Here is an 18529-nt window from a genome sequence, read left to right on the forward strand (position 1 = left end):
TGTATCATATGGTACGTGGCGTCCTTTGTTGCGATTTGCATGATACGCCACGTAGGACGTGCGTTTCAACTTGTCCGAGTGTCGTTGGATGGCATAGATGCCAGTTGACGCCTAGTTAAAAGGGGTTGTGGTAGACTTCCAAACTTGTAGCCATAAAGTTCAAATCTTGAATCTGCCTGTCGTTATAATAGCTGATCTTGGTTTATGATTTTTGAAGCTTAACATGTATAGCATTTTATGTAGTCCAAAGTTGTAGTTGTAGCCTTGTCCAAACATGTTGTTTTTCATGGAATACTTGGTATAGTAGTTTGTAAAAATGAATGTATATAGTCATTCCCACCAAAGGTCGTGGTGGAGCGATAAGTACTTCGAGTTGATTACTCAGATGGTCACTCAACTAATAGTTTATTTCTCATAAAGTCACTTTCTTTGCTGAAGTCGAGAAGAAAGAAGATTTTCTAAGTTAATAACTAGTAGTTGTGTGACCATTCGAGAAATCAATCCTAAGTACTTCTTGTCTTCTAATCCCAGAAGTTTCGGGTTAGAGCCCTAGATATGGAGTCCCCTTTGTGGGGAACACTTACTTCCTCACGCGATTTCGGATTAGGCAGGCCCCAAAGTGGGGCACTAGACATCGAGTGGGAAACCAATGAAAAAAAGAATGTGTATAGGGCTGCCTTATCTTGGTACTTGATGTATACCCCTTGATGTATGTAAACAGATGAGTAATTCGATAGGAAACCTTTAGAACTATTCTGAGGGTCTATCGGAAAAAAGTCTCGCTACCTTCACGAGTTAGGATTAAGGTCTACGTACACTGCATTCCCTAGACCCCACTTGTGGGATTACACTGGGTATGTTGTTGTTGGTCTAACAGCTATTCTGAGGGTCTATCGGAGAAAAGTCTCGCTACCTCCTCGAGGTAGTATTACGGTCTACGTACACTCTACTCTCCCCAGACCCCACTTGTGGGATTACACCGAGTATGTTGTTGTTGGTCTAACAGCTATTCTAGCTATCTACATTGCAAGCTTTGCTTTGACATATTATTTACTAGTTTATATGCATTTATGATTTGTGTTTGTTATACTGCTATCGGTCCTAAGTCGGGGATCTATCGGAAACAGCCTCTCTACTTCATCTGAGGTAGTGGTATGGTCTGCGTACACTCTACCCTCCCCAGACCCCACTATGTGGGAATACACTGGGTATGTTGTTGTTGTTGTAAGTATTTTCTTGACAGAATTTAAAGCTGGATTTGTGATATATGCAGTATGATCAGAATGGCGATGGCAGATAGCGGCAACATACTTGCGATTAGAGGGAAGAAACTCGATAGACTTACGGATCTTCCTATTAATATCATACACCAGATTCAGGATCGTATATCTGTTCAGGCTGCCGCGAAAATGAGTGTTTTGTCCAGAGCGTGGAGATATATTTGGTCTTCAAATCCGAGGCTCATATTTGCTACGGGGTTTTGCACAATGAAACTGCCGTCAAAGACAATAGACATCATTACTGCAATTCTGCTACAGCACCATGGATCTGTTAAGACATTCTCAGTGGATATTTCACCGATACATTCTTCTCAGCATCCAGTTGTCGATCGATGGATTCTATTTTTGTCAAGAAACGGTCTCATGGATCTCTCCGTTCTGAATGAAAAAAGTGGCAATACTCCTTATAAATTGCCTTCCTATGTGTACAATGTGGAGCTAGAACATTTGGTCCTGTCGAATTGCATTTTCAGGCCACCGTGCAGTTTTAGAGGTTTCCACAAGCTCAGAAAACTTCTACTTACGCAAGTTTCCTTTGAACTAGACGTTGCAACTTCTTCCCTCTGGATGCCAAGCCTCGAGACACTACAGTTTATTCGCTGTAGTGGTCTTCGGTTCTTGAATATATATGCCCCAAAACTTCTGTACTTACATCTCATTGGCTGTGGCATCGACGCTCTAAACTTGGGTCCTTTCATGGTCTGCAGTAAGCTGAAAATGTTTGGACTTGTAGAACAAGAAGTTTCACTAAACAGACAAGATAAAACAATGAAACCGACAGATATAATCCTCAGCTGGCCTAACCTTAATCGTCTTATTTTGGGCAAATGCTTCGTCAAGGTATATATTTATTCTCGTAAGTTGAGTATAGTTTCTTTCTCTTGGGGTTAATCAGATGGTAAGCACCCTCCCCCTCCAACTTCAAGGTTCTGAGTTCGAGTTACCAAGAAAAAAAAAGAGCTTCTTGCTCTTCAATTACCGCGACTAGTTGTTTCATGTGCTTTGTTTATCGCTTATTCTGCTATATATGGTATATTTGCTTCCTCTATTATGTGTTACTTGAGCCGAGGGTCTTTTGGAAGCAACCTCTATATCTTCAAGAGGTAGGGGTGTGAGGTTTGCGTACACTCTACCCTCCCCTGACCCCACTTTGTGGGAATATACTAAGTATGTTGTTGTTGTTGTCGTCGTATTTGCATATATTTGTAGTGTTTAACCTTAATATTTTGTGGTTGTTTGCTGTCTAGTTTTTCCCTTCTGGTGCTGGAGTAGATTGTCCTCCGATGCGCCAATTGAAAGCTCTCCATCTTGCAAATTATGATTTTGACAGTGAAGATCAAATGTTTGCCCTAGCAAGCATTCTTAGAAATTCTCCCAATTTGGAGATACTTTCTTTTCATGTAAGTAGTCGACTTCATGAGTTGTTAGTTTGTTACTCGTTTATTTTCAGAGTAAAGAGTTGAAAACGCTACTTATTTTCACGTTCAATCTACTTATAGATGTTGAGCCAAAGGAAGAAAGACGACATGGAAGTGGATGAAAATTCTTCTCAAAAACCAGACTACGGTATACAACAACTCCTCAATAACTTGCGAATATTGCAGATAAGCAGATTCCATGGTTCAAGAGCCGAATTGTTGTTTATAAAGTTTATACTTGCCTCGGTCCCTTTACTCCAGAAGGCCATCCTTTTGGTAGAAACAAGTGTTTGTGAAAGCCTATCGTTGAAGATCTCAAAGGAGTTGATGAGGTTCCCTCGAGCATCTCCTAAATCAGAAATAATATATGAACCGTGGTCAGAAAGGAGCAAATATAGTAAACTGGTATGATGTTGAGATGGCAGGAGCCGCTTTCTCACTCTTCATCGCGCCATCTTTACCCTCTGTTTGATTTAGCGACTGGTGTAGAGGCTCCGTTATATCAGAGCATTGGATGATTATACTTTTGCCTGTAGTTATAGTGTAATGCATGTGTCTTGTAGTTTCTTGTTCGGGGTGTTCTGGTGATGATTGCGATTCCGGATATAGATAGTTTATAGTATTACTCTATGAGTGACTCGTTTCTTTTATTATCTAGTGGTGTGTTTTCCCATTTTGTTGTTTGATTTTTTGTTTTTTGTTTTTTATACTGTTATTTGTCTTGAGGGTCAATCGGAAACAACCTCTCTACTTCATCTGAGGTAGTGGTATGGATTGATCCACATGAGGAACAATCTCGATAGTGGTTTATCCTTTACCACTCTCGTACTTACTGTGTCAGAAATTGGCGCGCTTGTCCCGTGAACTTCAGAGAAGCTAACGGAGTCAGCCATGCGCGCCATGGAATAGTGTGACTGGTTCTATCTGAAGAGCTCGCCATCGAATAAACCTTGTGCCTTGCCAAGAATATCTGATCCCCGTTCATGACCCTCAGTTATCGACTTATTCATAGTCAATTACAACGATAGAGCAAAACGCGAGCTGCTGACTAATTCACAAAAGGTTGGTTGTTCCTGCCATTGGCTACAACAACTGTTGCTACCGCTGTTTTGCAGGATAGCGTTAGCTTTTTGTAGATGCATTGAGGCCTACAAGGAACTGATAACTGTTGTTGATGACGATGTTTGTTGTTAATGGTTTTTAGAGGAACTCCCATTCTGATTGAGAAGAGTTGATCGATAATGGATATGGAGTATTGGCTATAATTCATACCGATCACTCTTCCTGATGCATGAAAAAGGAGAATGTGGTGTTGTCAATGTCAGGTTTTTCCCCTGCGGCACACGAGTAGCAGCTGCCGTGGCCCCTGCTGGTGCTGCATTGCTATTCAGGTCTTACTGTTTGTTAAGTAACACAGAGAAGCTACTACAGCAGCAGAGGCATGTCGATGGAGCACTCACTGTAGCAGGTAGTTGGCTTGGACGAGCTACTACAGCAACAGAGGCATCGCTATTCAGGTCTTAAGAGTTTGTTAAGTAACACAGACGAGCTACTACAGCCGCAGAGGCATGTCGATGGAGCAACCACAGTAGCCGGTAGTTGGCTAGTTGGCAACATGGTAACCGAGGCTACCACAACGAGCCATAACATGCTCGTAAGTTCCTGATGTGTCGGACACTGGACTGCTTCCTTACCTATTCTTGCTGAGCTAACATAGCAAATTAATATGCAGTCCCCTCGCGATGTTCTACGAATATAGAGATCTCCATGTTCGCAAACTTGCTTTAACGTTACACCCCATCCTCCCTGACCCCACTCGTGGGGTCACACTAGGTATGTCGTATTGATTTCATCGGGCTCCGTTGCTAGTTGGATCTATCACACTAGGTAGTTGATGTATTAACGGAGTAGTTAACTTTTTTGTGGGGGTGGGGTTTTGGGTTTGGGGGGGGGTCATGCTCTCTTTTGTCTTGCTAACTTGTCCAACATTGCCCTAATATCGTGGCAATGTAGACCTAAGTGGTCATATTGGATCCTTGGGAACCATCACAAGTACGGCCGCCCTATATATATTTGAACGTAAACATTGTGTCATCCAGCAGAGCCTAAAAGAAGGTGACTCGCGCAGACAACTGACTCCTTTTCAATAGAAAAGAATAACCGAACCAACCCAGCTGGCTGGCTAATCTCAAAGATCTTATCGGCCGGCAAACCGGCAACGGACAACCACGGTCCCCAAACCAACCCAGTTGGCTGGTCAATCTCAAAGATTTTGTTGGCCGGCGAATCGGAAACGGACAACCACGGTCCTGGCCTTACCCAATGTCGGCTTTAGCCTAAAGCCACTAAAGCTACCGCTTTAGGCCCCAATATTTGGGGCCTCATTTCGTTAGCAATTATAAATAATTGGGGCCTCATTTCGTTAGCAATTATAAATTTATAATTAAGAGTATTTTCTTATTAGAAAATATTATTTCATTGTAATTTTATTTTACCTCAAAGAAAATATCATATTAGGAATTTAAGATTAAAGTTGACAATTATTTTCAACTTTATCCTTAACATCAAAGAAGATTTATTTTTAGTACTTCTCAATTCTAAACAAAATCTAATAAATAGGGCAATCCTAAGCAAAATCTAATAAATAGGGCAACTTAATAACTATACCTTATATTTATTATTTTATGTAATGGACGTGAAATGAATTAAAATAATAGTTATAACTGGATGGAGGGAGTAGAATGGTAAGAAATAGGGATAATACCCACGAAAATATCTGAACTTTGATCGAATTTTCAGTTGAGTATACTGAACTTTGCGGGGGTCCTATTACCCTCCTAGACTTTTTTTTTTTGTATTTTAATGGCATATATCATACCCCTTGAACCATTGCGTGTAATTCACGCGCATTGGGAGCGTGAAAATGTTAAAAAATCATTAAAAAACCTTTCTTTTGGTCAAAACAGCCCTCAATTTTCTAATTTTTATAAATTGAATGGTGTTTTATTTATTTTTCATTTATATCTTCTCTCTTCTTTCTTCTCTTTTCTTTCTTCTTTCTTTCTTTCTTTCTTTCTTTCTTTCTTTCTTCTCTTCAATGGTGTTTCATGGGTATTCCATTGTTGATTTGGAATTGAATTCAACACAATTTCATCACACACACACATCAAATAGATTATCTTTAACACACTCAATTCAATTACATCAATTTGACTCAATTTCAATACACACACCAAATGGGTCTTCTTCAATCTTGATAGTAATTGAAATTTCGAATTCTCAAAAAATCTGTGAAGATGATTTTCTCAAATTATGAATTTTTTATTCTTTTTTTTTTTTTAAATGATGCATTTTGAAGTTTCTTTCAAGATTGATAATTTGGATTTTCTGAAGCAAATTCTTGAATTTTTTCATTAAATTGAACTTGAGGAGTGTAAAGATTGAAACTTTCTGAGTTTTGGGTTGTTTTGGGATGTTGGATGCCAATGTTTTGGTTGTAATGATGTTGTTTTGGAGAAACGATATCATTATTTTGGTCTGCTGCTACTGCTAATTTTGGAGAAGAATAACACCATTGTTGGATAATAAAAAAGGAGAAGAACAACACCATTGCTGTTACTGCTAATTGTGGATTTTGATGAATAAAAGAGGAGAAGAAACTAAGAAATTAAATGGAGAAGAATGAGAATGAAATAAGAATGGAAAAGAAATTAAATGAAAATTAATTTTAAATAAAAAATACACCTGTCAATATGTCATTGGCGCATGTATTACACTTTCCACTTTAGAATTAGATATAGCGTTTTGGTAGGAGTTAATTCCACTTTAAAAAAGCCCAGTGGTAATAGGACCCCCGCAAAGTTCAGAATGCTCAACTGAAAATCCGGTCAAAGTTCAGATATTTTCGTGGATATTATCCCTAAGAAATATTTCAATAAGATAAAAAAGTTTTATTATTTTTCAAATGCTTATATTGCATATAGAGTCCCTATAATAATTGTCTCAGTTGAAAGAAATTTTTTAAATTAAAATTTTTAAAATCATACTTAACATCAACATCATCTTAACATAAATGAAATGATTTAAGTATACAATTAATTGAAATGAAAATTATTGAAAGAAATTGATTGTAAAACAAATTTATTCATAATTTTGCATCTCAAAAAGTTATAGAATTAAACTTCAAATATAAAAAGTATACAAAAATCTTTTTTTGAAGGCCTCATTTTGAAGTTTCGCTTTAGGCCACACAATATAACGAGCTGCCCCTAGCCTTACCAGCACCGGAGCTTTACTAATCAATGAACTCACGCAATCAGCTTTCTTTTATGACAAAATAAACTAAGCTTAAGTGGTCACGACATTTTGTTATATTGATTGAGGTGGAGGAACTTTCACTGACAGAATCAAGTGTTCATTTTCATTTTGTTATATTTGGACTTGACACATCCATTTAAAAAAAAAATGATTCATGGGCGGAGCCACCTATATCAAAGGGTAATCAGGTGCACACTCTCCATCAGAAAATTATGTTGTGTATATAAACTAAATATTAGTTATTATGAGTGTATATTTAATTTTGTACATCCTTAACGCAACTAAGAAAAAAATTTGCAGATTCTTCGTCAAATTCCTGACTTAGACACTGCCATGATTGATATGATTATTTTATCATACTATTGTTATTAATTGATGCTTAATATTAAGTTTTGAAAAATGATTAGGAGAATAAGGTTGTATTTTTTTTCTTTTAAGATTCAGAGGTTTGAATCTGAATGTACATTTGAATGATTAAGATGTTGTCTCTAGATTTGAAAACTGAATGATTAAGATTGTTTGATTTTCAACATCTGAATGTGCAAAAAAAAATTCATTTGTGTATATAATAAAATAAAAAATATAATTCAAATGAAAAACTAATTATATATCAGAAAAATTTATAATTTAATACAACAAAATTATTATTTGATTGAAAAAATATTTATTTTTGTTAGTGATAGTGGAGATCAGAGGAGGACCTATGTATAGAGTAGGGGGTGCACGTGCACCCGCTAGCCTCGAGTAAAACTCTGTATATATAGGTTGTATATCTGTATATATACCAGTAAATTTAACTAAATATATGTTGTGCACTCTCAAAAACAACTGATTGTGTTGGTGTAGCGGTTGAACTTGTAGCATAAAATCTTCTTTTTGGGTGGAGGACTTGGGTTCGAAACCCACCCAACTACAATTGTTTTATTGCTCCTTTTTCAAGTACAATTTGCTACAGCATTATTGCTGCTTTCTCCCCCAGACAACATTGACACACATATTATTTATGTATTTTTAATTTTATTTCAAAAATACAAGTTCTCCTTCAATTTCAAAAGGTAAATTTCCCTATCTTATACTATATAATGTTTATTTTACTTTTATTTTTTAATCATTGACTTGTTTTCTATTTAAAAATTAGCAATTTAAAGTTTGAAGGCTTAAATCCAACGTTTCCTTGTAGCAACCATTTAGCAAACAAATCTCTCAGATTTTCTATTTTTCAAAAACTCTTTATTATTGTTGAAAATATAAAAGTGCATCGAATTCAAGTACGGTGAATAACACTCTTTTGTCATATTAAACCAAATTAATGATATTTAATAATATTAAGTTTTCAAAGAACTATATGTCGAACTTTGGCACTATCAATTACTATGTTTAAATATAAAGGTGCACCCGTCAAGCTCAAATCCTGGGTTCGCCTCTGGTGGAGATGGTTTATAATGGTGGTTGTAGTGACAGTGATTGATGTTAGTGATTAGTACTGTTGGTGGTGATAGTTATGATGATTGGTATTGTAGTGACTGCTATGACGGTGGCGGCTGATAGTGGGGGTGGGGGTTGTGATGTGACGTTGCTTGATGTTAGTAGTTGGACATGTTGATTGTGATGACTAAAAAATGAATGCATGATGGTTTGACAATGTATTGGTGCTAGTTAGAGATGTTGTTAGTTATGATGTTGGAGATGATTGTTAGTAGAGATAAATTGTAGCGATAGTAGTAGTTGAAGTGATGGTAGAGGTGCGTTACTAGTGACAATGGTGGCGGCGACCAAAGAATGTGCGGAGGTTGTGATGTATTAGTGGTAGTTAGCAGTGGTGCTAGTTGTGATAGATGAGTTGGTCGATAGTAGGGATTGGCCGGTAATGGTTGATGATGGTGGTGCTATTTACGGTGGTGGTGGCGGTGAATATAATTAGAATAATAGAGATAGTAGGTGTGGTAGAGATTGATAATAGTGATTGGTAGCGGTATTTGTTGTCGATGGTGGTTGTGATGGTGGAGATGGTGGTGGTGGTTGACAATGATGACGGTGGCAAAAGTGGTTAGTGGTGGTGACAGATGATTATTAATAGAGTGGCGGTGAATATTATTCAACACCAAAATACCTCTTCAGACCTATTAAGATTTGATTGTTGATCTGAATGATTGAGACCTATTCAGATCTATTAAGAGCTAAAATCTTAATAAAAACAAATGCACTTAATGGTCTGAAGTCTGAACCATTTAGATTCAGACCTCCATTAAATGCAAACAAATGAGCCCTAATTAATTAATGCTATATAAGGATAAAACATGAAAAAAGAATAATAGTCCTTTCTTGATTTGTTAAAAATAACAAATAAAAATAAAAATTTATTTTAGAAAATAGAAATAAATGATTAGTGAAAATAAACCGAGGAAGTAGTAGTTATGTTAGTTGATATCTAAGGTCATAGGACCTTAATCTCCAATCAAGAAAGTATGAATAGAAGAAATATTATTCGTATTTTTTAATTTGTTTGTCAGTTTTTAATTTAAAAATATTTAGAATGTGCCAATAATTTTTTTAATTTTAACATGTGATGTGGAATATTAGAATAAAAAAATTATCAGAAAAGAAAAAATTCTTGATTGAACTTTAATTGAGCCAAACCTACTTAGGAAAGGAGTACAATGTTTAAAGAATAAATAGTAAAAAATAGTCTGATAATCTATACATACTAAGGACTATTGCAAAATAATATTGGTTTATCGAACTTATATTATATATATATTTCTTTTTTATAATAACTGTTATGTCCAAGTCAGTTTTTACGTAATTTAACTAAATTTACATTATAGGTACCACCTCCAACCAACAACCATCAATAAATATTAGGTAACTCTTTCTAGCCTCTACAATTATTTTTTTTAATTATGGTGTCCGGGTACCTTAATTAAATTCACGGAATACTTTCCACCTTTCGATACCAGGTAATTTTATCTACCTAGGCTAGAATACATGAAACTTTTATTATTCCTCATCAAACAAATTCTTTTTTTTTTTTTAATCAAACTTTTGGTCCTGTTTCGGACCTTTTTATTGATTATTCAAACCCAAACAAATACACTTTGTAGCCCAAGTCCAATAATGACCCGGTCTATTACCAAAGAAAATGAAAGTTTACTAAAGGCATAATACATAAATATGAGCCTAAACTTGACAGTATTTTATAACTTTGACCTTAAACTTTAACAGTGCACAAATATGACTTTTAACTATTCAAAACTGCATAAATATGACCTCCAGGGGCGGAGCCAGTGTGCTTGATGGAGGTTCGGTCGAACCCCCTAACTTTTGCGTAGACCCTATATTTGTAATAAAAAAAATCAAAAAATGTGTATAATTATATATGTCCAAACCCCCATACAAACATGGCTAGTAGTCTAGTGGTAGGCGCTTCACCTCCGCGTCCCTGAGATGAGGGTTCGAACCCCCAAGCTTCAAATCCTAGCTCCGCCTCTGATGACTTTTGATCCTACGTGGCAAAATGCGTGTTCAACATGCTGATCCTACGTGGCAAAATGCGTGTTCAACATGCAAAACTGAACGCGTCCAGCTTAAAATCTAAGCATTTCAACAGTAAAAAGCGGGAAAATGACTATAATACCCTTACTAATTCCTTTTTATGTATTTAAACGACTTTTTACTATTTTTTTTCATTATTTTTCGGCTCAAAGATGAAAATGACATCTAATTTCTTTTGTCATTGTGGAAAAAGAGCAATATTAAAGATTTATTAATTAAGTGGGTCAGTCTCATACGAAAAAATCGTGCGGGTATGCGTATATATTATAAAGCAGATGGCGAATTTAAGTTATATAATATATCTAAATATAATTTATTTAACTAATAAATTAAATATGAAACTATACTAATAATAAAAAAAATTATAGTTTTAATAAAACGTTATTAAATTAACATTATTAAGGATAGTATTAGTATATTAAATTAACGTTATCAAATTAATGTTATTAAAATATTATTAAATTAACGTTATCAAATTAACATTATTAAATTTACGCAGGAGCAGACCTACGTGGTTGCCATGGAATTCATCCGAACCCCCTCAGTAAAAAAATTACGCTATATATATAAGGTAGAAAATCTATATTTATGTTGAACCACAAGAAACAAGGTACTTAGATAGCCAGTGGTGTTATTTGCTCTTCTTGGGCTCTTTCTTCAGCCTACTGCGTGGGTTCGATCCCTGCTAATTTTTTTTTTAATAAATAAAGCTAGGTGTTGCTGGTATTGAAATAAATAAATAAAATAATAATAATAATAATAATAATAAAAATAAAAATGATGTCGTTTTAACACAAAAAACAAAACTTTGATGATGCACAAATATGATCTTTAACTATTCAAAACTGTATAAATATGACCTCCCTCCAAGTCAGTTCTTTTAATAACGTGGCACCATGTGATTGGATTACCATTTCATGTAGGCGCAAGTAAAACTCATATATGGAGATTGCAAAATTAGAGGACATATTTGTTCAGATTTTGAATAATTAAAAGTCCGATTTGTACACTATCAAAATTTAAGATCAAAATTATAAAATGATGTAAAGTTTAGAGTTAATACATTAAAATGACACTAAATTTGACACCAAATTATAACTTTAACCTTAAACTTTGACAGTATACAAATATGACCTTTAACTATTCAAAACTGCACAAATATGACCTTCAATCCTACGTGGCAAAATGCATATTCAACACGCAAAATTGGGCGCGTCTAGCTTAAAATCTAAGGGCATAATACATAAATATGACCTTAAACTTTGATAGTGCTCAAATATGACCTTTAACTATTCAAAACTGCACAAATATGACCTTTAAATGACTTTTTATTATTATTTTTTTATTATTTTTGGCTCAAAGATGAAAACGACATCTAATTTCTTTTGTTATTGCGGAAAAAGAGCAATATTAAAGATTTATTAATTAGGTGGGTCAGCCTCATACGAAAAAATCGCGCGGGTATGTATATATATTATAAAGCAGAGAGCGAATTTAAGTTATATAATATATCTAAATATAATTTATTTAAATATTAAATTAAAGATAAAACTATACTAATAAAAAAAATATAGTTTTAATAAAACGTTATTAAATTAACGTTATTAAGGATAGTATTAGTAGTATATTAAATTAACGTTATCAAATTAACGTTATTACAATGTTATTAAATTAACGTTATTAAAACATTATTAAATTAATGCAGGGGCGGACCAACATGCTCGGTAAAAAAATTACGTTATATATATAAGGTAGAAAATCTATATTTATGTACGTATATTAATGTTGAACCACATGAAACAAGACACTTAGATAGCTTAGTGGTGTTATTTGCTCTTCTTGGGCGCTTCCTTCAGCCTAATGCACGGGTTCGATTTTTTAATTTTAAAAAAAGTTAGGTGTTGCAGCTATAGAAATAAATAAATAATAATAATAATAAAATAATAATAATAATAATAATAATAATAATAATAATAATAAAAATGATGCTTTTTTAACACAAAAAATAAAACTTTGACAGTGCACAAATATGATCTTTAACTATTCAAAATTGCACAAATATGACCTCCCTCCAAGTCAGTTCTTTTAACGATGTGGCACTGTGTGATTGGATTATCTTTCCATGCAGGTGCGAGTGAAACTCACGCATGGAGTTGCAAAATCGGAGGTCATATTTATTCAGGTTTTGAATAGTTAAAGGTCCTATTTGTGTACTATCAAAGTTTAAAATCAAAATTATAATTTGATGTTAAAGTTTGTTTCATTTTTATATATCAACTCTAAAGTTTAACATATTTATCTATTTATCTAGGGAAAAGGTATCGTTTTCATCCCAAACTATACTTGAAAAATCGAAACCACACTTAAAGTATACTAGTGACCTATTACACACTTAAACTATAAAAAAGTGAAACTATTTAATAGGCTGAACGCGCCTAAAATAAGTGTAACACACATGCCTTAAAATTACGATTGCGGGGAGGTAATAATATCACTTTTTTATAGTTAAGGTGTGTAATAGGTCACTAGTATAATTTAGGTGTGACTAAGACTTTTCGGATATAGTTTAAGATGAAAACGATGATTTTTCCTATTTATCTATTATGCGTTTCGTAAATATCTAACATCATGACATAGAGAGTGTACAAAATACTCTTCACTTCACTTTCCTCTTCTCAACTGGCCAATGCTTCTTCACTCTCTTTTTCAAATTGCCATCGATTTCCATTAGCTATCGACTTTTCCTCAGGTAAGACAGTGCTTCCATGTGGTGTAGGGGTGTGTATTGATTCGGTTCGATTTTACATATTATCGGTTCAGTTTATCAGTTTTAACCAAACTAATAAGATATTTTTTTATCAATTTTTGGTTTATCAATTTTTAGTCCTTTAACGGTTCAGTTTTTGGTTTAACCGATAAGAAAATACTCATAAAAATAGAAATAGTAGTATCTAAGATGAAAAAAATAATAATCTTAGTTGTAACCAAAAATTCTAGATGATGTGTTTTAAATTTATAAAAATCTTCAAGTTTGAACTAAATTTTGTTAGGAGAAATTAAGAGTTTGTATAATTGAAATAATAGATTTGTTAATTTGTAGAAATAAAAGAGAAATATATAATAAGTCATATATATATATATATATATATATTCTTAACCCAATAAGAAAAAATTGAACCGAACCAGTAACTCAATAATATTTTTTATAAAACCATTAAAAAATCGTTAACCCAGCAAGGTAATAACAATAAACCAATAACATTTTTATTTTATCGGTCGGTTCGGTTTTTGCACACCGTGCAGATCTGACCAATTGCTCTTCACAGGTGATCTGGGTGTATCGGAAACTACTGGTTTGGCTCTCTCTGGTGAGGTTTTCTTCTCTCTTCTATGTAGATGTTGACTTGATATCAAATTGTACCTCCTGCTAGTTCCACGGGGCCCTGGAACTAGCCGGAGCTCCGTCTTGAAACAGCGGGGGCCGGTGGGTACAGCTATTCGGGTTCGCAAAGCGATACCCGGTAACCACGGTTAAAAAAAATAAAAAAATAAAAATTGTACCTCCTAGAAAATGTATGCACCTCTGTGGGATTGTATGTAGAAGGACCCAATGTGTTTTGCTTTAAAATTCTACAATTGCTGTTGTTGTGAAAAGAATCAACTACCAATGGTCGTGTTTGCTTGCCAATCTTGCGTGTCCTGATTCTCAAATTTGGAATCTGTGGTTTATCTATCCATGTTTATACATCTACCACTAAATAAATTCCCTTGTCTGCTGTACGTGAACTACTGCTTCATTAGCTAATGCATCAGCAACTGTATTGCCTTCTCGGAAAATATGTGTTAATGCTTGCATTTTGCAACATATCTCCTCTAGTATGTGTATCAAAGTCCAAGGGTACCCTTCCACTGTCTTGTTATCATTCTCACTAAAATAAGCGAGTCTCCGGGCAATGATGTAAAGCTGCCTTAATTGCTAATGCTTCTGCCTCCTCTATGTTAGTGGCTTTTGCATATAGCACATCCACTCTTATCATTTCTAACACAAAAAAGCTAAAGCACTTAGCCCTGGATTCCCTCAGTGTTGCATTTAATCATATTCCTCTCTGGGAAGTAAGTTCCAAGTAACTTTTACACGATGGAATTTAGGACTATACTTTTTTAGAATAGTGACTGTATCAGGCCAAGACTTAGTTACCTTCCTTATCAGGTCCTGAGCTTGCCATAGAAGATCCTCAAAAGTGGTCCTTCATCCATGTTTAATACCATTTCTTTTCTTCCAGATACACCACATTATGATAGCCGGGACAAATTTACAAACTGCATCAAGCTTTGATGTGATCTTAGTTGCTCACCAAGTCTGAATTATTTGTGCCAGTCCCATTTCATCAATATCAATACCTGCAAAAACAGCTAACTGCCTCCATAGCCTTTCAGCTATGGGGGCTGTTAGAAGTACATGAGTTATGACTTCCTCTTTTTTGTTATCACAACACCAACATCCAGAAGCCATATTAATCCTCATCCTCTTCAGAACATCATTAGTAGCAATTTTCCTTTTCCATACCCTCCACATGAAGAAATTGATTTTGAAAGGAAGCCCTTTCACCCATATGTCCGTACATTCTTTCTTCTTTTCTTTCTTACTTCGAACAAGATCCCAGGCTTAACTAACCGTGAAGGTCCATTGAGTATTTGCAGTCCACCAAGGATTATCATTTCCTAGCCCATCTTTTGGAACAGCAACAGACTCATTTATATATTCCACCATTTCCTCAGAAACCTTCAAGCTCAACTTTTCTCGATCCCATTTTCCATCTTTCACAAAATCCCTTACCTCTAACTCTTTTGCCTCCCCTAAAACATTGTCAACATAGTACAGTGCACCTATTCCAGTCCAATTGTCAAACCAAAAATTAGAATTTCCAGTTTTATCTGCCACCAGATGCAATGCTCCACTTCTTCCCTTAGCTCAATCATTTTCTTCCAAATATGTGAGGCCCCATTCCCTTTAGCCATAATTGGATGATGTTTTTTACAGTATTTGTTCCACATGAATTCACTCCATAGTGAACCAACAGAGGTTCTAAATTTCCACCACAGTTTAGCACAAAGAGCACTAGAAACTGATGACAAAGTTTTGAATCCAATACCTCCTTCATCCCTAGGAAAACACATGTTCTCCCATGAAATTCAATGCTTATTTTTGGCTCCAGTAGAATTTGCCCAGAAAAATTTAGCAAAAATTCTAAGAAGTTGAGTAATAATGCTAACCGGAGGGCTCAAAGCTGCTAACAAGTAGATAGGCATGGATTGTAAAACACTGGTAATTAGAACATGCCTACCACCAAAGGACAACAGTTCATGCTGCTATAAACTCAATCTTTTCACCACCTTCTTAATCAAATCCTCAAAATGAAACTTATTCTTTCTTCCATAAAAAATTGGACAACCCTGATAAGTGAAAGGAAAAGTCCCCTTATTTATTCCAGTCTTCTTTCTGGCAATACTGCAGATCCTATAAGGGGTCTTCTCATGAAGATAAAACATACTCTTCTCCAAATTTATCATTTGTCCCGACAATCTTTCATACTCCCTCAAAACATGAACCATTTTCTTCATTGAAGCTTTATGTCCTGAGCAAAATAATATAGCGTCATCTGCATATGATAAATAATGTTATCTGAGGGCTCCACTTAGGCATCCCAAACCCTATGAAAAAAGGGTCGTCAAACAATTTATTTAGGCCCCTTGACAGTATCTCATCAGCTATAATAAATAAAGTAGGGGATAATGGATCCCCTTGTTTCAAACCCCTTGATGACTGTAAAAAACCAAAAGACTGTCCATTCACCAAAACTGAATACTAGTTGTTGCTGATAAGTCTGACAACCATATCAATGATTCTTTCAGGAAAACCAAACCTTCTCATCAATGATTCTTTCAGAAAAACCAAACAATCTCAAAACCTTTATCATATACTTCCATGATACTCTGTCATATGCTTTTGCCATATCTAGCTTGACCACCACATTATGATTCTTCTTTCTCAAATTGATATCTCTAATATTCTCTTGTGCCAGAAGAACATTTTCAGTGATACTCCTCCCTTTAACAAAACCTGGCTAGTTAGGGGAAATAATAAGTGGTAAATACCCTACCACTCTCTCATGAAGAAGCCTAGAAATAATCTTATTGACAAAATTGCTCAAGCTGGTAGGTCTGAGATTACCATAAGTAGTCACCAATTCCTTTTTGGGTATCAAAACTAGATTAGTATGTGTAACATACCTAGGTAGTTCTTGCCCACTATAGAAAGCTTTAACCATATTAGTTATATCATCTCCTATAATGTCCCAGCTGGATTGAAAGAACGGTCCTGTGAAGCCATCAGGTCCACTAGCTGGTTCCCCATTCAGATCAAACACCACCTGTTTCACTTCATCTTTTGTAGGAGTTTTCTCCATTTGCTCATTTTGTTCAGTAGAGATTAACTGATATGTTTTTCCTTCCCTTTTAAGTTGTAAATTTTGATTATTCTAACTGTTATATGCATATTTTACAAGTTAATTATGGGTTTCTAATGAATTAAGATTGTGATTATTTGTGTATATGTTTAAAAAAATCACTAAATAAGTGGAAACAGTGGATTTTGAACCCTGTAAATTAGATGAGCGTGTACACATCGAAATTATGGACTCTGCAAGAAGAGTTCAATTTTTGTTAGAGTAACGACCCTCGAATCACGGAGAAATCCATATCAAATCCAAATATGCCAACATTCGAGAAATACGCCACTAATAGCTCTCGAATTATGGAGAAAATCAAGAGAGAAGAATCAAGGGAACAGATCTATATCCACATCTTTTATCAATAGAAATTCATATTTCTTCATAATTTTTTTTTGTAATTGCAATTTATTTGCGTCACTGTAAAAATTTTGTTGGAAACAGAGGGCATAATAGGTAAACGTGTCCTTTGACCTGGCCTCAGTTAACATGCATGCCCTCCAACTTTGGTTGTCACAAATAGACACTTAAACTTGTATGCATCCTGTGTGGCGTCTCACCCTACGTCCTACGTGGTGAGACGTCATGTAGGATACCACATAGGACGTGTGCGTCAACTTGCTCAGCTTTATACAAAGTTTAAGTGTCTATGTGTGCATACCCGAAGTTGGATGGTACAAATGCCAGTTGAGGCCAGTCGTGGTGGAGCGATAAGTACTTCGAGTTGATTACTCACATGGTTAAACTCAACTAATATTTATTTTCTCATAAAGTCACTTTCTTTGCTGAAGAAAATTGGAATCAAGAAGAAAGAAGAAAATAACTAGTAGCTGTGTGACCATTCGAGAAATCAACCCTAAGTACTTCTTGTCTTCTAACCGCAGAAGTTTCGGGTTAGAGCCCTGGATATGGAGTCCCCTTTGGTAGGGACTGGAGCACTTCCGCCCGGGATTTCGGATTAGTCGGGCCACAAAGTGGGTACTAGACACCGAGTGGGAAACCAATGAAAAAAAGAATGTGTATGCATATAGTCCTTGATGTATGTAAAAAGATGAGTAATTTGATAGAAAACCTTAAGTTGAACAAATATTTCAAAACAAACTGTTATAACAACTATTCTGAGGGTCTATCGGAGAAAAGTGTCGCTATCTTCACGAGGTATGATTAATGTCTACGTACATTCTATCCTCCCAAGAACCCGCTTGTGGGATTACACCGAGTATGTTGTTGTTGGTGTAGCAGCTATTCTAGCTATCTACGTCGCAAACTTTGCTTTGACATATGTTCAACATCTTAAAGTATGAATCATTTTCTTGACAGAATTTGAAGTTGGATTTGTGATATATGCAGTATGATCAGAATGGTGATGGCAGATAGTGGCAACATAGTTGCTATTGCAAGGAACGAACTCGATAGACTTACGGATCTTCCTATTAATATCATACACCAGATT

General features: G+C 35.2%; 1 protein-coding gene and 1 non-coding gene across 2 annotated transcripts in view; both read left to right on the forward strand.

The window, feature by feature from the left end:
- The first annotated feature begins 1242 nt into the window (after positions 1 to 1242).
- Positions 1243 to 18529, forward strand: part of LOC107871333 (F-box/FBD/LRR-repeat protein At1g13570) — a 21329-nt gene continuing 4042 nt past the window's right edge. Inside the window, exon 1 of the mRNA XM_047412814.1 lies at positions 1243 to 2120. Within this exon, the coding sequence (XP_047268770.1) occupies positions 1275 to 2120 (846 nt within the window). The 5' untranslated portion in view covers positions 1243 to 1274. The remainder of the gene's footprint in view (positions 2121 to 18529) is intronic.
- LOC107871332 lies at positions 13165 to 18529 on the forward strand. Its single transcript, XR_007055587.1, has 3 exons — positions 13165 to 13316; positions 13894 to 13935; positions 18427 to 18529. It is a non-coding gene; the product is annotated as an uncharacterized LOC107871332 (transcript).

Source organism: Capsicum annuum, chromosome 5 (assembly GCF_002878395.1).
Source record: "Capsicum annuum cultivar UCD-10X-F1 chromosome 5, UCD10Xv1.1, whole genome shotgun sequence".
NCBI classification, from domain to species: domain Eukaryota; kingdom Viridiplantae; phylum Streptophyta; class Magnoliopsida; order Solanales; family Solanaceae; genus Capsicum; species Capsicum annuum.